Here is a 25,775-nt window from a genome sequence, read left to right as displayed (position 1 = left end):
TACTCTAATGCAAAAACCAAAGTTTTGTTCTTAACTTATTTTAAATGGTCACTACAATTAATCCCACAAATTATACTTTCTTTGATAAAGTATTGGCTTTATTGACACAGCTCCATGTCATTTCTCTCCAACGCTTAGAACAAAACAAATTGTTTAGTATTTTAAGAAAACAACGTAAAACCTGCGTTGGAGATGGCCTTAATCATTTATTATGATATGGTGGCATTTAGGGTGGGTAGAAGGAATTCTTTCCCACCATAGGAAAGTTACTTTTCAACCACTAGATCAAATAGAGAGCATAATTTTATCATGGACCCTCAACACTAGATTATTTTTCAAAACAAAAATAAAACACTTTTTTGTTGAAAAAGGAAAGAAGAAAAAGGGAAACGGTGGGTGATTTAACATCAACTAAATTGTTCAGCATCATCAGCAATCTCAAAGAAACAACAACATTCATCATCATATGAAGCATATTCCTCAATATTCTTTCATACCCATCACTCCAAATTTCTTACACATTTAATTTCTTCAATTCCCATAACAACATGGCTTAATCTCTTATTTTTCAAACTTCTTTATTGAAATCAAGGATCTAATCACCTTTCAAAGAAAAGAAAAAAGAGAAAAAAGAGAAACAAAATCCAGCAAAAAAGAGAATAATACATAAATCTGGGTTTGCAAAAAAATTCATTTTATCGAGAGAAAGGAAGAATAAATTCCAGCAGTATAACTTTTGTAGATCTTATACTTTTGCTTACTTTTTCTTTTGCTTCTGAATTTTAATATTTAATTAAGGGTTTATTGGCAAAATATTTAAGGATTTAATTAAGGGTTTATTGGCAAAATATTTAAGGGTTTATTTTGTTAGCTATCAACATGCTGCTGAATTGGATCTTCAGTACCAGTGCAATTGAGAAGTGAGTTTGATGTTGGTGGTGGTGGTGGTTGTAGGTGAGTGGAACATGGAAGAAAGGGTAGAGTGAAAGATAGTGAACAAAAATCCAGTGTTGATGGAGTATGATAAAAGTGTGCTCTTCATTTAATCTAATGGTTAAAATTTACTTTCTCATGGTGGGAAAGAATTCCTCCTACCCACCCTAAATGCCACCTTATGATATTGCTAAACGTGAATTATCTATTTGTCTTATTGCCGCTTTTAATTTAACAAAATACCTTCGAACCCATCAAACGAGGGAGCGGGAGAAAAACATGAATCCATGAATTTTAATTTTCATACATACTAAAAAGAAGTACTTCTAGTCTTTGTCAAGCACTTAAATGTTTAAAAATGTCTCAAATGAAATTTCAGCTAGTTCTTCCATGAAACTGAGATAGGAAAGAAACTACACTTATATCAAAAATGAACACAGACATATCCTTGCAAATTTCACTTTTGTGGACAAAAAAATTCACTTGAAGCACTTGGCATCCAACAGAGGTTCCCCCTCAAAAGGTTCAAAATCTTCAATCATCTGACTGACACGCTCCTTTTGAGCTTCATCTGAGATGTCGACCTTTGTCCATTCATACAGCTCCATGTCATAGCATTCATCCATCACAAATTTAGGGATTTCTTGCCCACGGAAAAGCCACAACCCCTTTACCTTAAAAGGTGGCTCAGAACCGATCACAAGCATCTTTCCAAAAGCATACTTGCGGGCTAAATCCATCCGCTGAAGAAATCCACCAACCTTGTTCAATGTCACAAAGGAAACAGTGTTCTCATCATTGTATTTGTAATCACAGAACCAGAGAGAGTACCCTTCAGGATCATACATGTCCCAAAATCCTGCAAGATAGAAGGATTTAAAAAGATCTTGCCTATGTATGTCTTATAAAAATCTTTGACATTCTTTGAGAGAATATCCAGAACCGCAAATTTCACAATGTACAATCAGGGGCGGACCTGAACAGGTCCTGGTGTGGCAAGTGCCACACCAGCCCAAGCTGATTTTTTTCATTTTTTTCCCTCCATATATGAAACATTGAACTGAGATAATAAACTTAATGTAAACCCATCAATCACAAGCAGAGTACCAGTAGAAAAGAAGAAGAAATCATATGTAGAAACCATGGTAAGAAAGGAAAAAGATGAAGAAACCATGGAACTGTAAGAAGAAAGAAGCAGAAAAGAAAAGTATTGCAGCGGCTGTGATAAATGTGACTATGAGTACCAAATATTTAGGGTTATGTGTGTTTGTTGTTATGGGCTTGGGCCTTATATTTGCATATGTTATTTAAAATCACTCTTCTCATTTTTAAAATTGCTCATTTACATCCAAAATTCACTCGCTACAAACGGCAATTAACTCACATTCGCTACTTATGTGTATATTTTATTTAATTATTTAACCGCGAAAAAATTGTGCCTCACCAATATTTTGAGTCCAGATCCGCCCCTGCGTACAATCACAAAATTGAAAACAATAACATCAAAGGGGGACACAGTAACAATACCTTTGATAGCAACCTCTCTGAAGTTGTTTTTAGTGTTCGAGTAGAGTCTTTTCCAGTCATCCAGTATCATCTTGCTTGGAGGAAGAAGATCAAGGGGATTCTTGGGTTTGGGCTTGGGTGCCTCTTCTTCTGCTTCTTCTTTGGGCTTTTCTGGCACCTTCTTGGCCTCCTTTTTGGGTTCGTCGTTTACCTTGGCCTTAGAATCTTTAGGCTGGGAAGGCTTCTTTACAGATTGAAGAGGTTGTACAGCTTCAGCCTGCTTGACTTGGCCTAATATCTTGCGGAAGTTTGGCTGATTGACCAAGGTCCAAAAGTATCTCTCGACATGAGGAAACTCTGAGGAGAAGCTCTTGACAAAGAGACGAGTGAAACCAACATACAAATTGCATGTCGTTATGATGTCAGCCAGGGTGACAGAGTGGCCAACTAGGTAAGTATTGGAGGCAAGGTGAGTGTTCAAAGCATTCAAAGCTCTCTTCAGGCCAGTAATTGCAATCTCTTCAGCCTTCATCCAGACAAATAATTAAGATCAGGATAAAATATCATAGCAACAAGATGTTAACAAGAACAAAAATATTGAAGATGTAAATAAACCTATGAAGCACGGATACGGACACATGTCCACAGACACTGACACATTGACACCGCTAACAATGTGCGAAAATCATATAATTCAGTGTAAAGTATATGTGTCAGATTTGGTGTGTCCCGGTCCGAGGAATGTGTCAGTGTCCGTGCTTCATAGAAATAAACCAACTTGGGTGAAGTATATGTGTCGGTGCATATCTGACACTCTTAAGATTCTCTGACATGAGGGGCGAAGCTATTTGTTGCCAAAGGGTAGCTTTGGCTACCCCAACAAATATTTTTTTCTTTGACTAAGTTAGTATATTTTGATATTAGCTATCCCAATAATATATATTTAGCTACCGCAAAAGAGTTTATTTGTCAAAAATCAGTAGAAATAGGAAAACCAAAATATATTCACTTGTTTAATAGATATATTTTGTATTATTTTGACACTTCAGATCTCTTAAACAAATACAAAGAAAGCTAGTTAAATTATATTTTATTTCATTTATTTAAATTTGGCCCCCTTGTGGAAACATAGCTAGCTTCGCCGCTGTCTGACATACACATCTGAGTAATATCCAATTAATTTTAAAATAAGTTTGGGATACGGTGTGGCATGGATTGGGTGGATATGTCTTATCATCTATTGATTCTAAATCGAGTTCAGTGTATGGAAAATGTTGAGGAGAGAAGACTTACTGGAGGAAGGTAAACCCCATATCCCAATCTTGGATAGAGCCACTTGTTAATATTAGAATCAATCTCCAAGGATGAAAAATCAATCCATTGTTCAATGTGAGCCTGAATGCAGAGAATGAATCAATAATTGAGTACAGCAATTAATAAAAAAAAGAAAGAAAAAAAAATAGAATAGAATTAAAAGAAGAAAACAAGACTTACATATTGAATCAAAGAAGAACCATACAAGGTGTTGTTGTTGAGTCTAGCAACATAACGAGCAATAGCATTGCTCTCAAAGACAGGACCATCAGGGGTTTCCAAGACAGGAACCTTGCCAAGAGGATTCATGTCGAGAAATTGAGGTGTCTTGTTAGAAACACCCATCTCAAAATTGGGGGTCAATTGAAGTTGGACAGAAGCATATTCAGCTGCAATGCGTGCCTTATAAGCATTTTTGTTGATTTCACCAGAATGAAGAATCTAATTGATTTGATAATTAGGGTTAGGTTAGATTAGATCAGATCGATGAAGTGGATGAATGAAAAGAGTAGTAGGGAGTCACTTACCAAAGCCATATTAGGGTCGATCTGGACTGAACCTGCTTGCTGCTGCTGCTGCAAATAATAATCAAAATCAAAATCAGAGAGAGAGAGAGAGAGAGAGAGAGAGAGATGATGATGATGAAAACTGAAAAGAAAGCGAATCCGCGAAGAGATTTTACTTACAGAGGCAGTTAGTTTGAGCGGCGGGGTGATTTAGGGTTTCAGTTCCTCTCACTGCTATGCGATTTACTAGTACTAGTATATTCCTTTCCTTTTTTATTTTTTTTTTACAAATACTCATTTTCGTTTTTATGTACGTGGTTTTCGGATAGACCACCTACATCATTTATTGAATGAACCTAAAAAGTGAATTTTTGTTTATAATAGTGACCGGAGGGTGTACATAACTAGCTCAGTTGGTATGGACAATGCATAATAATAATACGGGAAATGTTAATCGGTGCCCCGGGGCACTAGTTAAGGAATTATAAAAGGGAATTTTGTCTTGGAAATTGTGTATTCTACTTTTTGAATGTTAAAAAAGTGTTTTCTTCAATGCAAAACTTAACTTTTCTTTCTACTTTTGGTTCTTTAACTAGTGCCTCTGGGGCACTGGTTAATAAGACCCTAATAATATATGCAATGTCTGGGGTTCGAACTCCAACCACCACAAAAAAAAAAATGTTATTTTAGAATTTTGATATATTGAGAGACCGTTGTCACTTCCACCCCACATTCTATTTCCTTTTCTCTTTTTTCTTCTTTTTATCTTATAAACAAATTGTTTCAAAAAAAAAAAATTGTTTTAAGTGCTTTTGGATTTGTAAATTAAGATTAATCATTATTAACCGGTAGAAACTTTCTATCAATAATAAGATAAGTAAATGTACATGATAGTTGATACTTTAATAGCAATTTGCGGACCAAATTGTAGAGATGTTTATTAGTATTTTGTCTAAGAAAACTCAACCAAATTCAAGAAACAAATAAATGTTGAAATAGAGAGACGATGAGAGTTGAAACAAGTTGGTAGGAAGTATAAGACTTCATTAGATGACCAAGTTGTTAAGGTGATTTCAAAAAAAATTGTTTGACAAATTACAATTTTATAGTATTTAAAACTTTAACCATTAGTTCCTTTATTTGCATCTCACATATTTCATACCAAAATTTGTGTTTTTTTATCCATGCATATGTGACTTATCAGTATGAAATTATTCTCATAATTCATCAATCATAAAAATGTCTGATAAACATACATTTTGTCAACTGAGCATAACACATTCATGTCTTTCTATGATTAGTTTCCACCAAAGACCAAAAGTGAAGGAATTTAAAATACTATAAAAAATTAAAAAAAATTATATTTAATATATACAAATAAGAAAATGACACCTAAAAATAACAAAACATTTCATCATAACGTTTGGAGTTCCAAGAGAGTCTACAATTTGTTGGATCATCATATTTGGTTAAGAGAAACCCAACATCTTCATTGAAAACACTTAAAGACAATAAATATTGGGCATCTCACTCAGGGACGAATCCAGAAATTTCAACGTGTGGGGTCAATATCATTTATCATAATATTTATATAAAAATATATAAATTCAAAACTGATAAAATGTTGAGTTAAATACTTTTTTAGTGTCTATAAAATTATGAGTTTTCAAGTCTAATCTTATTACAATTTTAATGATAATTTTTTGGTAGAGAAAATTTAGTTCTCCATAATATTGTAATTTGTAAAATATTCATATTTTGAATTATTTTATAAAAATGAATATTTTTAGTCCTTAAAATAGTTCATATAATATGCAAATAGAGACTCGAACTGAATAAATTTTTTTGAGGGACTAAACTTAAAAAATCATAATTTTATAGACTAAAAACATATTTAACCTTAAAATAAGTGATGATATTAAGGGTAGCACTTCAGTGCCTTTGGCTTCGGTGGCGAAAAGCACTGAAGTGCCATCCTGATATTAGTATCGGTAAACAAAAATTGAAGATAAGAAAAAATGTACCATTTTAAATCGAAAAATTAAACACCTATCATAAGTTCTCTCTCTGTTGTATGATTTCCTTCCCTAAAATATTGACGCTAAACTTTTTATCATCTACTTGCCACTTTAATTTTTTTTTTATTAGAGCATTTTCTTTTTATTTTAAAAACTAAGACACATGCCCATTTTTTATTGTAACTCCATTCATCCTTTCCTATAAAATGCATGCCATTGATTTGTGTTTGTCATGTGGGGTTAACACAAAAATTTAAATGGGGTCATCATATGAACATATCATATTTTTTGTTATAAAAAAATAAATGAAGTGGGGTCAGCTGACCCCAATTGACACAGTGTGCATCCGTGCCTGATCTCACTTATATGTTCGTAAATATCAAATCTTGCTGTCAATGAAGAGCTATAACTCACACATGACACATAAACATTTCTCTTAAGTATGAGACTCTCTATGTCTATGATATGATAAAAATAGTCAAATATGGTTAGAGAAAATGATACCACCACATCTTCATCCAAAACTTTAAGGCTTGCCTATAAGATTTTTGTTAACTAACATTTGTTACATCACAACATTCTCTCCCTCAAATATGACGAAATTCCAGCCCGTGATTGGCACGGGTGTCCATACTAGCAAAACTATATATCCGCAATTTTGTCAAAAAATAAAATACAAATATAAGGTCGATTTCTTCTTCTTCTTTTTTGTACAAAAGACGGCAAATACTTAAAATAAGATTAATTATGTGTTGCATAAATGAGACATGTTTTACATACAAATTAATATTTATAAATGTATCAATTATTTCATCATTAAATTATCTGATCTAATGATTAAAAAGATACACCCTTTATTTCTTTTTAATTGTAATTGTCACATTTTGACTTTTAACATTATAACCAAGACAACAAATACTTTTACTAGTATATTTTTCCTATAATAACTTTAATCATATAATATCTCATTTCACATATTTCTTTCTCTACAATAAATATTTAAGGGTAATATATGTAAAACAACATTTAATTATGTATTGAACTTTGAAAATGACAGTTAATTATAATAAAAAAAAAATGCAAAAATTACCAGTCAGCAGGTAAATGCATAAAAAAAATAGATGACATGTTTATTTGTGATTGGAGTGTGTTAGAAGGCTTCGTTAGAGGATGTGACCCTAACATTCCTCTAGTAGATAATACAAAACCAACTACTATTTTGTTTTTTCATCTTAGAGAAATAATAAAAAATAAAAATAAAAAACACGTGAATTGTTGGTGATATGTCCATGTTAGAATTACTATTTATTTCCGTGGCATGCATTACATAGCCATAGGTGGATTGGATCTAATCTACTAAATTAGTCAGATTTGGACCATTCCAATTCCAATTCATCATCTACCTACTTACCAACTTTCGCAATTTTAGGGACTACAAAACGCAAACCTCTTCTTCGTCCACTTGTTATATATATACTCTTTATTACTTCAATTAACTAACTCATTCATAATTCATTGATGATGATGATGATGATGATGATGTTGTAGTGTTTGTTGGTTCAAATTGGATCGATCGGAAGGTGGTTGCATTGACTTATTCTTCAAATCAATTCCATTAATTAATGCATTCATCGATCACTAATAATATTAATATATATACTTTGCTGCATTCATATTGATCTAATCAATCAATCCATAAATGTTGGCAGGAAAGATGGTAGAAGAAAATGAACAAGAACATGGCCACAACAACTCTTCTGCTGCTGATGCTGATGTTGCCATAAAGGTACGTATATATGTAAGTACATGTGACTGTCTGTCTAGGATCGATCATGATGATTTTAGTCGGACACTCACTGTCACTGCCTTTGTTTTTTATTTGGATTAAGGTTGTTGACCCAGGGAAACCTCCACAACTTACGTGGCAGCGCAAATTAAACAATCATGCAAATGCAAATGTTCCATCGGAATTCACCTTATCTTTCAAAGAGATGATTCATCTTGTACGTAATTCATTCATTCATTCATTTTCATACATACATACATACATACATTTACAATTATTCTTTTATTTTCTATATAGGCTCCCATTGGTTATCGTCTATGGCGCCATGTTCGTGAAGAAGCTGCCAAAGGAAGGGTACTTAATCTTAGACCTTCTTTTCACAAAATAAGCTGTAATTCATTTCTATCTTATCATATCAAACCATTATTAATTCTTTTTGCTTTTCTTTCTCAGATTGGAATGATTGATCCTTTTGCTAAGCGTCATGTAACTTCTTCTCATGGTGTTCCTTTAGGTGGTGTTGGGTGGGTCTTCTCTTCACTCTCTTTTCTAATATTTCCTTCATTCCACAACATTATTTCTTTCTTCTTTTCTTCAGTTCAGGAAGCATTGGAAGAAGTTTTACAGGTCAATTTCAGCGTTGGCAACTATTGCCTTTAACTTGTGAAGAGAAACCAGTTTTAGCAAATCAGTTTTCTGTAAGTTTTATCTATCTCATCCAGATTGCAAAAATACTTGTTTCAGGATGAATGTTTCTTGAAGTTCCAGTATGTCTTGCAACTTAATTTTGGTTCATATATAGAAGTTGTTATAGATAAAAGGACATTCATAATTAGTTATATCCTCTTTACTTCATACTGCTAATAATATTACCCTTTTTGACATGAAAAGATTTTTGTCTCAGGTTTTCGTTTCACGTCCAAATGGTGAAAAATATTCAAGCGTACTATGCCCAGGGAAGCCAGATATAAAGAAGTAGGCCATTATAGATAGTCTTGTAATTTTACAGTTACTAATTCATCATTTTAGAATCTCTGAATTTGATTTGAGAAATGATATTTTGACAACCACTTTTTGACAACTTTTGGACAACTTTCTCTCTCATACTCACATGATGTTGTTATCCTCTCTCTTCCTTTTTCTCTCTCCATTGTTTTTGACCAATAAGAAGTGAGAAAAACAAGTTGTCAACAAAGTTGTCATCAAATGGATGTCAAAATATCATTACTCATTTGATTTTAAAAAAGAAAACTTATTAATGAACTTTATTTAGAGAAAATCCAGCATCAGGAATTGAAACATGGGATTGGAATATGAATGGAAAGAGTTCTACATATCATGCATTATACCCAAGGGCATGGACAGTACATGAGGGTAAGCAAGGCTAATTGGAATACTTTCAAGTCCATTATGATATTTATACTGTATCACATCTCTTATAATGATCATCTCTATTGCTCAAATGCAGAACCTGATCCAGCATTAAAAATAGTTTGTCGCCAGATTTCACCTGTTATACCCCATAATTACAAGGAGAGTAGCTTTCCTGTATCAGTTTTTACTTTTACGGTAGGCAAAGGTCACTTATATGTAAATTTGGGTTGCAGTTTTATACATATCAAGTTAACAATAATAAGTCAATTTCATTTGATATGCAGCTGAATAATTTTGGCAAAACAACAGCAGATGTCACCTTGCTTTTCACATGGACTGTAAGTGATATGTTTTAAATACTTGTGCTTTTTGTTGAGGAATTGAGTGCAAACAAATTTCTGTGTGCATTCAGAATTCTGTTGGAGGACAATCAGAATTTACTGGTCATCACTTCAATTCAAACATAAAGTAAGAAAAATTTCAGTTGGTTTACCTTCTACATGAAGATGTTCCAATTTGATTGCTTTCCCCCTCCCCACAGATTGCCTGTACTTTATTCTAACATTCAAGATACATATTGTCTCATGCTAGGATGCCTGATGGGGTGCATGGTGTGCTTCTACATCACAAGTAACTATAACTTGTTAATATCTTTTTAGGCAATGGATGAAAAGAAATTCAATCCTTGAATTTATAAATTGATATATGCATTTACAGGACTGCAAATGAGCAATCTCCCGTCACATTTGCAATTGCAGCTGAAGAGACCGAACATGTTCATGTCTCAGAATGCCCTGTCTTTGTTATATCTGGTTCTCACGAGGGTATCTCAGCGAAGGACATGTGGCATGAAATTAAACAGGTTATGGACCTGCTTTTAGATTTTATTTATTTTTTTGAAATGTCTCTGTTTGGTATTACTACTATGGTATGCTATTCATCCTTCCTCCATGCTGTCTTCTCCCAGATAAGCTACCATCGTGCTCTATTAAGCATTTTATAACACAAGTACTTGGAGTTTCCTTTCTGTCATTTTCCTTTTGTTTTGTGCATCTGAAACTCTTTTTATCATGACAATTATCAGTACTTAGGTCTCTTTGGACGTCACTCTTTCATCATGTTTCATCATATTTTGTGCATCTGAAGTATGAATACTGTCAAGAAACTTGTTTCAACATTACTGTCAGTTCATGGTTTAATCTCCACCGACGAACATTTTAAGATAGAGATGACTAAGCTGGTTAAATGAAGATGACACTGATGCAGACTGACGCAGTACGGAAGCGTAGGGTTAGCAAGCGCTAAACCTAGATAGAAAAGAACCAGTTTGCAAGCGACAAACTTGTGAAAATAGGGTTGCAAGCGACAAACCTATCAAAATAAGGGTTCCGGAATCCACCAGAAATTGAGAGAAAATCTCGAATATTATTAATGAATGAAAAAGTGTGCCTCTTAGGCTACATAAGTTCTGCTTATATAGTGAAAGAAATAACAAACCCGTGGGCCAAAATAAAATAAAACGTAATAATAATAGAGAGTTCTAGAAAATTACTAAGATTTGGCTAAATAATAAATACTACTAAATTACTAATAAAACCCTCCTGCATCAGTCTCCTCCACCTCTGAAGAACTCGACCTCGAGTTCTCATTCTGATGAAGAGCTCTCCATGCATGTTGGCTCCTCCAATAAACAAGAGAACATCCTCCTGGATCCCATTGAGTGAACTGTGAGGGTCCCTTTTTATGAACAAAGCAGCCACCGAGCAATGTACCAACAATTGCAGACGCACTTGATAATTCTATACAAGCATTGTTGAGTGATGCCTGACCCTGTTGTACTTGAAGTATAGGAATGAATGAAACCAACACAGTAAATGAATTCCTTTTTATTTGAGCGAATAACCAATATCCTTTTTCATGAAGTCCAAGTAAAGGTTTAATAACATGCAGAACATCAAATGGTGAGAGTACCCTTAGTCTAACGTTTCTTGGTCCCACTTTATATAAGCCTTTAATAAAGCTTAAAAATGCATTCATGAGATATGCATAATATTGATGAAGAGTGGAGGCTTTGTTTTTCAAGAAACTGACATAATAGGATTGCACAGAGACATTACTTCCAACACTCAAATTCGGTTCTAGTTGTCCTCCTCCAAAAATTAAGGAACTATCTTGTGATTCATAGAATAGTATATTCCTCAACAATACTATTGTTGAATACATGCTTCCAATAACTGATATAAAATCCATCACATGAGAAATCCTCAATATAAGCAAAAGTCCTTCAGGGTAGTCAAATACAGACCCATAAGTTACCAATAAAAACATCATATCTCCAACAAGTGAACTTACCAAATTGGCTTCTGAATTGGGTGTACTTATGTTCTCCTTAATACCACACCATTTCATCTCAAAAATCATCAATTTTGATATTGTTTTCTCTTTAAGTCCTGTAGTCAATTGGTGTCCCATAGCAGCAAGGTGATAATGTTGAAGAATAGGATTGCAGAGATTAAAAACATCACATCTTAAGAAAATGAAGGCAAAGGATGGATCCTTAGAAATGTATTCATCGTGTTTCCCCATTGTGTTTCCCCACTCAAATGCAAACAATCCCCACTGTGAAGGGTTTAAATAACTTGATATTTTCATTGTACTTTCAAAAATATGACCATCAGGGTCATATGGGATGGAGGAATATGAAGGCGTCCCCATAGAAAATACCCGGCTGAAGAGATACAACATTGAAGTGCTTGAACCAGAGCTGAAATTAACACCTGAGGTTATAGACTTGCCCAACACGGTGGAGTTCATTCCTTCTATTAGAAGTTTGGCATATTTGGAGTCATCATTCTTAGTTGTGACTTGTGGCAATTTTATCATTCTAGCAAACTCTCCTCCTTGTCCACCATGCACTTCCATTAGTTCATAACGAATACCATTTTGATAAACAATTGTGTTGTCCTCCAAAATAATGACTCTTAAAGTTTTGACAGCGAGATAAACAGCTATTTCCACACAAGAAGGTGAGTTGAAGTTCCCTGTCGCCATAAATTCCCCAGGCATGGTCAAAAGACGTCGATCCGGAGGTTTCGGCGGTAGCTTCGGTGCTTGAGTGTATAGACGAGCATCATAAAAATTCAACCATTCAAAAGCTGCCCACGGCGGAGCCATTGTACACGGCAATGAGAACAACAAATTCGAAACAGAAAATTGTGGGAGAAACGACAGTGGCATCGATCCACCGGGATCGAAACATTCAAGACAGTTGAATTGATTGTGCAAACACATTGAAGTGGTTAGGTGAGAGTGATTGAAATTTTACCTCACCCAATTGTTGTTCTGAATAGACAGTCGTTCCTATTGGAAGAGTGTTGGCAATCTCTTGATGGGTGAATCTGAAGTTTGACCTCGGCGTTTGTTGTTTACAAATGAAAGATTCCTCAGAATCTTCAACAATTTCATTATCTTCTACCTGTTTCGCTGGGATCCGAGATTGTTTGGAATCACCTTGTGAATTTTCAATGTCGTCTTTGCCAAACAGTATTGAATCAGTGAGAATTGGTGTCGAAACAGAAGATGGTTGAGAAACTTCGACAATGTCGTGAACTTCCTCTTCACGTTCCTCCGATAGTGGGACTTCTGTGTTGTTGACAGCTGGTATGTTATTTGGAACTAAGGGTACTGTTTCATGATAGACCTCATCATTCGTAACCTCTTCATTCAAGACAGCGTCATAAACAAACTTCTCCGCTGTTTGTTCCTTTTCGACAGGTTCTTCCTCTTTGATTTCTTCAAATTGTTCCTCAATTACTTCAGGCTCTTCAGTTTCTTTTTCTTCTAGTTCTTCTTTCGGTTGTACATCATTCCTATTTTTTCCATCACAAAGTGAAACCATGTGCTCATCAGTCTCCACAATACTAACAACAGGTTCGGTGACTGAATGTTCTTCGACCGGTTTCATAGACGTTGGAAACGATTCGGTCGTCTGAGCAACGTCGATCTTCTCTTTCAATTGCGTAAGAATTCTTAGAATATACGTTATCAAAACAGAGTGTCTAGCAATATCTTTAACCATCTTACGCGAACACGGGTAACCTGCAATTCTGAAAGCATGTCTCAAAAGGTCGGACAAGGAGTAATCTTTGTTGTAACAAAACGGACAACGATATACCGAATAGGAGATTTCAATCTCGTAGTAATCATCCGTCAACTTGTTGTAATATCTACGCTCATAATATTCCAAATCAGATTCATTGGCATATTTTGATTTTCGGTACGTAACAATAGTAGGGATGTTATTACAAACCCTAATAACCGGAATTGGTTCTCCTCCTCTATTCGGATTGTTTCTGTTGTTGTTGTTGGCGTTGTTGTAAACCTTAGCTGTCCACGCCGCCATCTGATCTAACAGAGCTTTGATGTCCGTGGTAAGAGTCGCGGTTAAGCCGGCAAACTCTTCCCTCGTCATTAGTTGATCTCCCATGGCTGATCCGTTAGGAAAAGAACAGGAGAAACCTGCTCTGATACCAACTGACGCAGTACGGAAGCGTAGGGTTAGCAAGCGCTAAACCTAGATAGAAAAGAACAAGTTTGCAAGCGACAAACTTGTGAAAATAGGGTTGCAAGCGACAAACCTATCAAAATAAGGGTTCCGGAATCCACCAGAAATTGAGAGAAAATCTCGAATATTATTAATGAATGAAAAAGTGTGCCTCTTAGGCTACATAAGTTCTGCTTATATAGTGAAAGAAATAACAAACCTGTGGGCCAAAATAAAATAAAACGTAATAATAATAGAGAGTTCTAGAAAATTACTAAGATTTGGCTAAATAATAAATACTACTAAATTACTAATAAAACCCTTTTGCATCACTGACAGTGATTACCTTTTCTGCTTAGCATGCTATTTTCCTGGATTAGGCTTGACACTCAAATTCTACGAGTAGTAATGAATTTTAAGAAATTCCTCTTCCTGTTAGTTAAACGTGATGCCATGTCCCTGGATAAAATAATAGGTCTAAGAATATATATTTTTATAATGATACAAGTTTGAGGATATCAGACTTCATGTGATCCATATGTTTATTTCACTAAACTGAATGATGGTAATCATTTTCTTTTCAGCATGGGACATTTGACCATCTGAATTTTACTGAAACACCTGTGCCTTCAAAACCAGGATCATCCATTGGGGCAGCTATTGCAGCAACTGTGACTATTCCATCTGATGCTCAGCGTAATGTGACATTTTCGTTGGCATGGGACTGCCCTGAAGTCAAGTTCCCTGGAGGAAGGGTTTATTACAGGTTAGCGATAGAAACCTGTATAAGAAGATTTATTGTTTAAAGACTATACATAACTAATGAAACTGGATTAACAGGCGTTACACTAAATTTTATGGTACTAAAGGAGATGCAGCTGCAAATATTGCACATGATGCTATTATTGGTAATCTTCGTTGCTGAACTCCATCAACTTTTGCATCTGTAATATGGTGATTGCATCTAAATTTGATATCAAGCATAACTATATCCATCTATAGACTTTTAAGAGGCAGACTGTATGGATATAGTTTTTCTTGACGTCAATTTTAGATGAAGTTTCCACCATATATGCAAAACCATGCAGATGCATGCTTATTTGTGATTGTTTATACCATAAGAAAATTACTTACTCAAACTTCTATGAATTGGTGATGTAGAACATTGTCAGTGGGAGTCCCAGATTGAAGATTGGCAAAGACCAATCCTTGAGGACAAGAGATTTCCTGAATGGTACTTATCAGTTATTTATTCACTGCCTGCTTCTACAGTCAAAATCTCAAGCTTTCAGAGTTCTGTGCAGGTACCCTGTTACCCTTTTGAATGAACTTTACTACCTGAATTCTGGGGGGTCAATTTGGACAGGTATTTTTATCTCTTAAAGTTTGAATCCTATTTATCAGATAGTTATCCCTAGTCTATATTTCTTTTAAATTCATCCTAACCTCACATAAAACGGTATGTACCATTGTCGATTTTTCTTCATAATTTTTTCTTCTGCGCAGATGGTTCATCTCCTGTGCATAGTTTAGTTAATATAGGAGAAAGAAAATTTTCCTTGGATGGATTCATTTCTGATTTAGAGAATAACAATAATATATCACATCAAAATGATATTGCTATTGACATTCTTGAAAGATTTACCACAGTAGTTGAGCAAATACAAACTCCACCTGCATCAAAGTCTGCATATGGAGTAAGTCTTCTCCAAGAAGGGGAAGAAAACATTGGCCAGTTTCTTTATCTTGAAGGAATCGAGTATCAAATGTGGAATACCTATGATGTCCATTTTTACTCATCTTTTTCATTAGTCACACTATTTCCAAAACTTGAACTTAGTGTTCAAAGGGACTTCGCTGCAGCAGTACTGATGCATGATCCTGGAAAGATGAAACTCTTGTGTGATGGACAATTGGTATCAAGGAAGGTTCTTGGTGCTGTTCCTCATGATATTGGAATCAGTGACCCGTGGTCTGAAGTAAATGGCTATAATCTTTATAATACAGATAGGTGGAAAGACTTGAATCCAAAGTTTGTTCTTCAGGTTTACAGGGATGTGGTTGCCACTGGTGACAAGAAGTTTGCTCAAGCTGTCTGGCCATCTGTTTATATTGCAATTGCTTATATGGACCAATTTGACAAGGATGGTGACGGAATGATTGAGAATGAAGGATTCCCTGATCAAACCTATGACACATGGTCTGTATCTGGTGTAAGTGCGTATAGTGGTGGATTGTGGGTAGCAGCACTTCAGGCCGCGTCAGCCTTAGCACATGAGGTTGGAGACAAGGGTTCTGAAGTTTATTTTTGGCACAAATTTCAAAAAGCAAAGGCTGTGTTTGAAAAATTATGGAATGGTTCTTACTTCAATTATGATAGCAGTTGTGGAAGTTCAAGATCATCCATACAAGCTGATCAATTAGCTGGACAATGGTATGTAATAAGTACCTCGAATTTTTGCACATGTAGCCAGGCTTCATAGATCTTGGTAATATTTAAAACAAAATTGGAACTTCCTGTTTCTTGTTTTGCAGGTATGCTAGAGCATGTGGTCTTTTGCCAATTGTTGGAGAAGAGAAGATTAGAAGTGCACTTGAGGTGGTTTATGATAACAACGTTATGAAAGTGAAGGGTGGGAAACGAGGAGCTGTAAATGGGATGTTACCTGATGGGAATGTTGACATGTCATCAATGCAATCACGAGAAATATGGTCAGGAGTGACATATGCCTTAGCTGCAACAATGATCCAGGAAAACATGACTGATATGGCATTTCAAACTGCTGGTGGGATATATGAAGCTGCATGGTCTAGTGATGGTCTCGGGTAAAGTTTCCTAATAATAGCTTGTTCCTTTAGTACTTCACAGATCCATGTATCTGCTTTCTTTATACCACTAATAGCTAATTAAGCTTCTTGTTATATCTCATCAACAGTTATTCTTTCCAAACTCCGGAAGCTTGGACTGCTAAAGATGAATATAGATCTTTATGTTACATGCGCCCATTAGCCATATGGGCAATGCAGTGGGCACTATCAAAACCAAAGCTCGCTCGACATTATGAGAGTAATAAATCTGATGTGTACGAGGACGATATTATGTCTAGATCCCATGCTGGTTTTTTGAAAGTAGCTCACCTTCTAAAGTTGAAGGAGGAGACTGGATCCAGAAGTCTATTTCAGGTTATATATGACTTTACTTGCAAGAGGTATATGACCTGAAATAGATGACATATCCTTGTTGTGTAGGATTTGAGCCTGATTGGATTGGTTTATTGAAATTTATCTATCGACATAAACACTTGTGAGACCACTTTGGAAAAGTTATGAAAACAGTTTACGGCATGTTCATAATTTATTTTCGTAAGCTCTCCAAGATAGTTTATGAAAACAGCTTATAACTTATACATAAACAATTTAACTTTATTTTGCCTTTTGTTATGGAACCAGCTTATACGTAAGTGTTTTATCATAATATACGCTTATGCTGTGAGATTCAAATTAAACTGTTTATCTAAATATATGTCTACATGTTTACCATTACAAAATGCAACTTATATTTCATGTAATATATATATTGTTGTCACTCCTTGTTAATTCTGAGTGGTTTTACTAAACTGACCAACATTACCATATTTTTTTAGTAATTACTACTATTACACTGCTACTTCATTTTCATGTACCAGGCAATTGATTTTTTTTTTTTTTTATTATGTTATGTAATTCCTGATTTTTAAATATAATCTCTAAAATAAATATATAAATTAATATGATGAAAGTGTGTGGTTTTGAAAAGTAAAAAAAGAAAAATGTATATTTGTAGCGGGTACAAATCTTCTTCGATGAATGAGGTGAACTAGCGAAATCTCAACCATCCAAAATAAAATATGAAAAACCATTTAATATTAAAAGCAAGAGAAAGAAAGTATTCAAAGGCTTAGATTTTCACGGGAGATAAAGTCATAGCAGAAAATCTCTTCACCGGAGATAAAGTCTCCATGCAGGGTCAAGATCATGAGTTTAATTTATACACACCACGTACAAATTTTTACACAAGCATCTAATGATATGTCAACTCATTAATTAATGAGGTATAACAAATAATGTGTTTTTTTTTTTTGAAGCAAACAAATAATGTGTTTTTAACTCATTAAATAATGTCAATACATCATTAGATATATAAGTAAAACTTTTTTACATCGACAGTGTATAATAATTAAAAATTTTATTTTTGAGAATTAAACTCATTTTTATAACTAAAAACTTGTTTTTTAGGAGAAAACTTCGTATCTTTTTTCCTTTAAAAAAACACTTCATATCTTTTTGTTTTAGAGAAGAAAACTTTTATTTTAGAGGGTGAGAGAAGAAAACTTCATATCTTAATTGTAGCTCGTTTTATTCATTCTTTTGATAAATTTAATTTGTTGGTTAGAGATGAGACCTCACATCATATTTATTATGATTATTATTATTATTATTTTATATTTTTTAATATACAAATGCAAATAAATAAAGGTTCACCCCCTAAAAAAAGAAAGAATAAAGGGTCATGTTAATAAGTGTTTATGTGACACTTTTTAATGAATCAAATATAGTATAATATTGAAAGTTGTGATGATAACTCTTTAAAAGTTTAAAAAGTGTCATTTTTAACATAATTTTTTTGTAGGCTTACTTAGCATTTTTCATAAATAAATGCAGAAGCATGCGGAAAAAGGTTTATTTAGTTTTAAAAGTGTTATTTCCACATATTTTTTCAGACACATATGGGACAAGACCGTATATCTATACGGTTTTTTTCCTTCCATTTTTCTCTTTCTCTTTCATCTTCCCTGCAACACTCTCTTCTCTTCATCGTCATTTTAGTTCTCTCTCTAACATGCCATTGGCCACCGCATTGTCACGGACTCCATCACCAAAGTTCACTCCCTGCAACATTGTTTCGTCTCTTTCCATCTTTCAAAAACGCAGATCTTGAAGGTTGTGTGGTGAGGGTATGAGGAAAAAAAGAGGAGGTGGAGGTCGCGGGCGGCATAAGGTTGTGTGGTGGAGGTCAGATCTGAAAAGATTGAAGACAATGGTGTGGTGAGAACGGAGATGGTGTGGTTAGGTCGAGGTTGTGTTGTAGTTTATGTGAGGTGTGTGTGTGTGTGTGTGTGTGTGTGAGAGAGAGAGAGAGAGAGAGAGAGAGAGAGAGAGAGAGAGAGATAGAGAGAGAGAGAGAGAGAGAGAGGGAGATGTGGACGGAGGTAAGGGAAAAAGAATGAAGCACATAGAGGGAGAGAAAACGTGAAGGAGATGGAAGATGACAAAAGGGCTGATAAATTTACATATTTGTCTTTATCATTGCGTTGAAATGACGAAGCTACCCATTTTTCAAGTATATGTCTCAAATTATGCGTTTCAATAACACAATCGAGTCTCTTTTACCGCAATGTTATTCAGACACACATTTTTGACTCGGAAATGAGATATCATATTTTACTATTCACGCTTTATTACATGGTTAACACGATTTAAATAGAGAAATGATATTTGAACAATCATTTTTCGACAACTTTTGTAACAATTTTCTCTCTTATACTCACATTATGTTCTTACTCTCTCTATTGTATTGGTTTTTGTGTCAATACCTCACTTTCTTTGTAAAGTTTTGGTTGTCTCAAAAGTTGTCATATAAATAGATGTTCAAATAACACAACTCATTTAAATATATGGCCAAAAGTGAAGGAGAAATGATATTTGTACAACCATTTTCTAACAACTTTTTGACAACTTTCTTTCTCGAGTTGTGCTAGCGACAAACGCTATAACACTCGCTAACCAACACTTGCCCAATTAATGGGCCATGTAGTTGTTACTTTCTTGGCTACCGGTTGTTTCTTTTACCTCTTTTTTATTGAGTAGTTATAGATGGACCACCTTAGGTGGCAAACCATCTTCATACACCTTCCAACATGTAAAACAAAATATAAATATTCCTGCAAAGTGCCAACTCAAAAATAAAAAAATTGAGTTTCAGTCCAGTCTCAGTTTCTCTCTTCTATGTGACTTAATCCTTCCCTCACCTTCTCTACATACTCTCCATCTCCGACCACCACCTTCAACCCCGACCACCGGACTGGCGACGACAACCACCACCACTGACCACCAATCATCCTCCTCCATCTCCGACCACCACCACCGTTGTCTTCCTCCATTCACTGGCGTCTCTCTTCCTCCCACCTTTCTTGCTGGCGTCTCTCTCTTTTTCTTGTTCTGGGTCACTGTAACAGCCCGATTTTTCGCTAGATTTATTTTATTATTTATTTATGTGTGTTATATGTGCTCTTATGTGATTAATTGCCTCTGTGTGTATTTTTGGTCGGGAATTGTAGAATTCAGTGTTAGAAGGGTATTTTAGTCATTTTGGACTTAGGGGTATTTTGGTCGTTTTGAGAGTATGGGTAATTTTGTAATTTTGTTGAGGATCATTTTTAGTACTTAGTGAGAGTGGTTATTTTACTAAGTGATAGAGAGAGTGTAGTAATTATTTTATTACCGGTAGGTGACCGTTAGTATTACATTTTACCGTTAAGTGAGTCGTACATTTTTGGGTTAGAATAGAAATGGGTTAGGCCCATTAAGGTGTTGTGAGTTGAGCCAAATTAGGTGAACCTATATAAGCTCTAGTTGGTAGAGGAAATAGGTTTTTTTTTTTTGCCAACATTTTCATTTTCAATTGAGAAGAGATAGAGATAAAGATAGAGAGAAGACAAGGGTTTGAAGAGGAGATCTAGAGAATGCTAGAGGGAGGTCAAGCTTCAAGGATTGGGGCTAGGATTGGAGCTAAAGTGAAGCCGTAGTGTTGATTGTGAAGAATTGAGGTAAGGGGGTTAGACTTTAATCATAATCCTTTAGTTTAATTCTACCCTAATTCGTTGCATAATTGTGGTTAAGTGCTTAATTTGATTTTGGTTGTAGAATTTCGTGCTTAATTTTGTTGACATGATTATGTACATGAATTGAATGTTAATTGTGTTGTTATTGTTGAATTTGTATGTCAAAATGGGTAGATATGAACATGATATGTTTTTGTATGAAATTGATGATGAATGAAGTTGTGGTTGTTGAATTGTTGCTGGATTCATGTTCAAATGTTGTTGTTGTTGTTTTAACATGTGTTGTTGATGAATTGATGCATTGGGTATCATGAATTGATGAATTGGTGAGGAGAATTTTTGTTGTTGAAAGTTGTGGAAGTTGGTGATTTGATGAATTTTGTTGTGTTGATGTTTTAATCTCAAAACTTGTGTATGTTTAAGTGTTTTGAATGTTATATGACCTATAAACATCTTTGAGATTAAGTTTTGGGGTTTCGAATGATCAAAATTGGGATTTTTGGGTGAAAATGGGTTGAAAACAAAGGTTCAATTTCTGAACAGCACTACTGTTCAGGAGCGCTACTGATCAGAAGCTGATCCTGTTCAGAAGCTACTGTTCAGACAGCACATCCTGTTTTGTGTTCTTGCGTCTTTTTCTCACACTTCTGTTTTGATTTAGCTTTTGACGTAAACATAAAAGTTGTAGATAATTTTGTTAGCTTTCCAGAGGCTTTGGTTTGACTTGAAAATGATTTTTGGTTTGTGAGTTATGAGGAAAATACTCCAAGGAGGTCTTAGGGAAATTTTACGAAAATTCCGCATAACTATTTCTAAGTCAACCCAAACTTTATGGAATGTTTCTTAACTTCAAACTTATGTTCTCTAAGTTCAATTAATGTGTTTAATGGTATTTAAACTATGGTGTGATGGATCTAACTTGTTTTGATTTGAAAATGGAAATTTCTTGAAAAACGATAAAGTGAGACGAACTTCGTGATTTTCATGATTTCGTCGTATTTGGCCGGTGAAACGCCAAGGTATCCTCTACTGCACTCATATGTGGCCTAGAGGTATACTTAGTTGAGGCATTGGAACTTGACTACTTGGTTTTGGCTCAAATGCTCAATTATTTCTAATGTTGTGATTTTGAGAGACGAACTTTGTTGAAAATGATTTTAAGAGTCGATTGCCTTATGAATCCTTTATGGATAGTTGATGTAACTTATGTGGAGATGATTGATGGTGTATATATGTGACAACTATATGTTGATTGAATGGTGAATGTTGTTGATGATTATATATAGGTTAAGTGGTGGTGAATTGTTGTTGATTGCATATATACTAAATGTTGATGATAGCCGTTGAATCGTTGTGAACATATGCATAGTGGATTGAGTCATATGTTCATGCATCATATGTCGTGTCGGATGTTATATCCATATTGCCGTTGACTATAGCCGTTGATAATGATGTTTTTGTTGCATCATGGGTGACGACCTTGAGGAGATTTGGTACCACATGCATGTATGTGTCAAGTTTAGGCATATCACATTGCATGAGTCTGGATTGTTGCATTGAATGATGATGATGAGTGTGCTAAATGATTATACACTTGCAATGATTGAAGTTGTTATATGAATGTGGATGTGGAGGTTAAATGCTCATGATGAATAATTGAAAATTGAACCGTTTATTTATGTCAAGTTAATTATATTGATTATGATTAATGTAATGCTAACCTCCGGTGGTTTTGACCGCCTACCTGTCTGTATGGATGGGCAGACGCTGTGCAGGAGTAGTTCACTTGCGGTGAGTGCTTGGATAGCTGGAGTTAGCCTCCGCTATCATTTTGGAGTTTAGTTTAGGGCTCTGATTATGTCGAGTCAGTGTCCCTTATTTGTTGGATTTTATCTATGTTGAGATGTACTCTTTGTTGAGACTTTGGAGGATTTTATGTTGGTGTTGATTATGTTGGAACAAAATGTGTTTAACAATGAACCTTAAAGGGTTTTGATGATAACAAGGTATTAAAAATTGTAAATTGGACTAGCTAATATTTGTTCAAGTGTACAGGACCATAATTATAAAGTTACATCATCATTGGTTCTGAATGAGCAAATAAAGAGCTATGGAAACAACAAAAATTTGAAGCTTGGACGCTCCTGAAGGCAACTTGCTACTGAAGAGAAAAAGCGCTCCTGAAGTCAAGCTGCTCCTGAAAAAATAGCGCTCCTGAAGTAGGCTGCTCCTGAAGAATAGTGCTTCTGAAGACAAGAGGTCCAGAAGCCACATCATCAGAAGCTGCGTCATCAGAAGCTGCATCATCAGAAGCTGCATCATCAGAAGCCATTTCACCAGAAGCTGAATATCAACTGGATTTGCAAAGAATCAAGAATTGAAGAATTATCAATGCAAAAGCTGTCTATTGGATTCGAAAACACAAACAAAGGATTAGTGGAGTTTGCAACGGTCATTTCAAAGGTGTTTGAAGGCGTGTGTTTGCAATTTGGACGAAAGCGTTGACATTGTACTTTGTACGAATTGTACAACCACGTTCTCCACTACTCTGTTTTGTGTCCGTGCTACAGGACAAGAAAACAGCTCCAGAATACGGTTTCGCCTGCATAGATGTTCCTTTGGATAAGGAATGGATTTCAAATTTGTTCTTCATAGGACAACAACCAAATCAGGCAAAAGATCATTGGTGAAAGATCAAGCTTCAACAACGACTCTTTGGTGTGCTGGCAATTTCACAACGTCTCTTTCACACCTCTATATAAAGGAGTGAAGACCTAGAGATTTGGTAATGCAAGAACGCTGAACGAAAGACTCACAAGATTTTCACAAGTACCAAACCTCTGCTGAAATTGTTCTGCATTCACTTAGAATTTCTGTGTCTCAAAGTCATATCTTAGAAATTCTTAAGTCCATTGAGTCTGTATCTGATTTGTATTGTGAGCACCTCTGATTGTATATCAAGTGTTCAACCTTAAACAATTTTCTGTGTAATTTTGTTTAGTTAGGAAGTCTCTTGCAGTTGTGCTTGAGCAGGAAGTCTCTTGATTGTGTTCTTGAGCAAAGGAAGTCTCTTGCTTGTGTGCTTGAGCATTGGAAGTCTCTTGCTTGTGTGCTTGAGCATTTGTAATCAGATATTACTCATAGTGAAATCTCCTTGGAAGTGCAAGGGGGACTGGACTACTTCCGGATTGTGGAAGGAACCAGTATAATTGCTTTGTGTCGTTCTTCTTCTCTCTCTCTGTTTTATTCCGCTGCATTTAGATTCTGATTATCACTTCAGAAGCTGTCTCGCTTAGCTTCTGATCAGTGTGTTCAGTTTTTAGGAGAAACGAAGAATTTTTCTAAAACACAATTCAACCCCCCTTCTTGTGTTTTTCTCACCTTCAGATTATTAACCATGGCAGATGTATTGTTTTTGATTTGGAGATGTATGATTATATCCGCTGTGACAAATGAGACATTATATACATATGCTTGACTGTTGTTATTTGATGACGTAGCGTTTATTTCTTGAATATTTGTTATATTCGCTTGTTTTATCGCTTTAATAGAAATAGGGCGTTACAGTCACCGTTATGGTGGTGACCGGTGATGAAGGTGGTGGTGGTGGCGGCCGACGAGAAAGAGAGAGGAGCACCAACGGCCGGCCATCAAAGGGAGGGGTGGGGCTAAGGACAAGGATGAGGCGGCGGCTGCAGTGGTGTGGTGAAGGAGTGTGGATGATGTGGTGATGAGATAGAGGGAAGTGAGAGAGATTTGTTAAAGTGTTAGGGTGTGTTTTGCAGAGGAGGATTTGGAGAGAGTGAACGGATTGAAAAAAAGGGTTTGCAAAATTACTAAAATACCCTGTCACCTAAGGATGTGTACAAAGTGGTATGGGAGAGGGGTGTTTATGAATCATTTTCCTTTTTATTTTTATTTTTTAATTAAAGAATTAAAGGGTAATGTCTACCACTTAAAAACATCGATCCTAAAATGCTTCTTTCCCCCTTTTTTGTCTTAATTCCGTACTTTCCCAATTACTGTGTGTTTACCCAGATTCATCTCGAAAGGTGGAGGCCTGTCTTCATCCCATAGTTGATGCGTTCATCTTTTCTATTTCTTTTTGTTCTTGGTTGTTTTTATAAATCTGAAGAGATGAGGTGTTGTTGATGGTTTTTTGAGAATGTTGGTAATTTTTTATAAAACTGTGAATCAATCAAAACTCCATGATATCTACATATTTGGTTGGATCTAGATCCTTATTATTTTCATATTTCAATTAATAAAACTGATCATTCATAGCAACTACTATACTATGTTCATTTTAGCAATTTTGATCATTTGCATTTTTATAAAGTTTAATCGGAGACACTCTGGATTTCTGGTTGCTAGGTATAAGGATGTGGAAGAGGTGTTGACTGTTGGAATGGTTATGGTGAGGCCCGAAGGTTTTTCGCCGATGAAGTTGTTAGACAACTTGGTCACGGAGGCAGAGAAGATGTTGGCGGTGAGGCTCGTCCCTGTTAATGAGTGGTGGAGATTGAAGTTATCATGGTGGTCTTTTTTCAAAAGGATGCTTCCAGGTACATATGGTGGTCATGGACAAAGGAGAAAGCTTAAGGAAGATGGTGAAAGGTTTAAAGTTTGATGTGCACAAGTAATTTTCCAAATGAAAAAAAAAATGTAATAAATTTAACTTAGAGAACCAGTTAGCCTGTAACCAAGTTTAGTAAAAGTGCAACGTGGCTCAAATAAAGGAGCGTGTGTTTATCCGTGATTGACAAAGCGGTTGTAGATAACATTTCTCTTCTTTCTCATACTCACATTATCTTCTTATTCTCTCTCTCTTCCTTTTTCTCTCTCTATTATTTTTGACCAATGAAAAGAGAGAAAACCAAAGTTGTCATGAAAGTTGTACCAAAGAATTGTACA

The 25,775-nt window shown here is 35.2% G+C and overlaps 2 protein-coding genes across 11 annotated transcripts; one reads left to right on the top strand and one right to left on the bottom strand.

Annotated features, from left to right (window-relative positions):
- Positions 1-1,215: 1,215 nt before the first annotated feature.
- Positions 1,216-4,504, bottom strand: LOC146903626 (elongation factor 1-gamma-like). 4 transcript variants are annotated; one of them, XM_085738716.1, is made up of 6 exons: positions 4,440-4,504; positions 4,281-4,331; positions 3,934-4,194; positions 3,733-3,834; positions 2,461-2,965; positions 1,216-1,792 (listed from the first exon to the last, which is right to left on the bottom strand). In XM_085738716.1, the coding sequence occupies exons 2-6, from the start codon at positions 4,287-4,289 to the stop codon at positions 1,413-1,415; spliced, it is 1,257 nt and encodes a 418-aa protein (XP_085594842.1). In that variant the 5' UTR covers positions 4,290-4,331; positions 4,440-4,504; the 3' UTR covers positions 1,216-1,412. The 4 variants fall into 4 exon arrangements, with proteins under 4 accessions (XP_085594842.1, XP_085594844.1, XP_085594843.1 ...); XM_085738718.1 differs by having other exon boundaries at positions 4,281-4,328; XM_085738717.1 differs by having other exon boundaries at positions 4,281-4,325.
- Positions 4,505-7,610: 3,106 nt separating this feature from the next.
- On the top strand, positions 7,611-17,499 carry LOC146903625 (Beta-glucosidase, GBA2 type family protein). Of its 7 annotated transcripts, none has more exons than XM_085738714.1 (20): positions 7,611-7,857; positions 7,992-8,063; positions 8,167-8,280; positions 8,361-8,417; positions 8,517-8,587; positions 8,662-8,761; positions 8,968-9,038; positions 9,337-9,437; positions 9,532-9,632; positions 9,722-9,775; positions 9,850-9,905; positions 10,029-10,067; positions 10,155-10,299; positions 14,565-14,746; positions 14,821-14,888; positions 15,142-15,214; positions 15,285-15,346; positions 15,631-16,414; positions 16,516-16,806; positions 16,917-17,499. In XM_085738714.1, the coding sequence occupies exons 2-20, from the start codon at positions 7,992-7,994 to the stop codon at positions 17,200-17,202; spliced, it is 2,727 nt and encodes a 908-aa protein (XP_085594840.1). In that variant the 5' UTR covers positions 7,611-7,857; the 3' UTR covers positions 17,203-17,499. The 7 variants fall into 7 exon arrangements, with proteins under 7 accessions (XP_085594840.1, XP_085594837.1, XP_085594839.1 ...); XM_085738711.1 differs by having other exon boundaries at positions 15,487-16,414; XM_085738713.1 differs by having other exon boundaries at positions 7,987-8,063.
- The last annotated feature ends 8,276 nt before the right edge of the window (positions 17,500-25,775 follow it).

The sequence above is a fragment of the Medicago sativa genome, chromosome 8, assembly GCF_051527215.1.
Source record: "Medicago sativa cultivar Bolivia chromosome 8, Bolivia_mono, whole genome shotgun sequence".
In the NCBI taxonomy this organism is placed as follows: domain Eukaryota; kingdom Viridiplantae; phylum Streptophyta; class Magnoliopsida; order Fabales; family Fabaceae; genus Medicago; species Medicago sativa.
Note: the sequence above shows the minus strand (reverse complement) of the source record. Positions and strands in the feature narration are given on the sequence as shown.

Coding starts and splice junctions, on each gene's coding strand:
- LOC146903626 (XM_085738716.1), bottom strand. Junction 3,835..3,933: donor GTTCTTCTTTGATTCAATAT/GTAAGTCTTGTT, acceptor CTCTGCATTCAG/GCTCACATTGAACAATGGAT. Junction 1,793..2,460: donor CAGAGAGGTTGCTATCAAAG/GTATTGTTACTG, acceptor TCTATCTTGCAG/GATTTTGGGACATGTATGAT.
- LOC146903625 (XM_085738709.1), top strand. CDS start 7,977: ATGTTGGCAGGAAAGATGGTAGAAGAAAATGAACAAGAACATGGCCAC. Junction 8,762..8,967: donor TTTTAGCAAATCAGTTTTCT/GTAAGTTTTATC, acceptor TTTTTGTCTCAG/GTTTTCGTTTCACGTCCAAA. Junction 9,906..10,028: donor CACTTCAATTCAAACATAAA/GTAAGAAAAATT, acceptor GTCTCATGCTAG/GATGCCTGATGGGGTGCATG.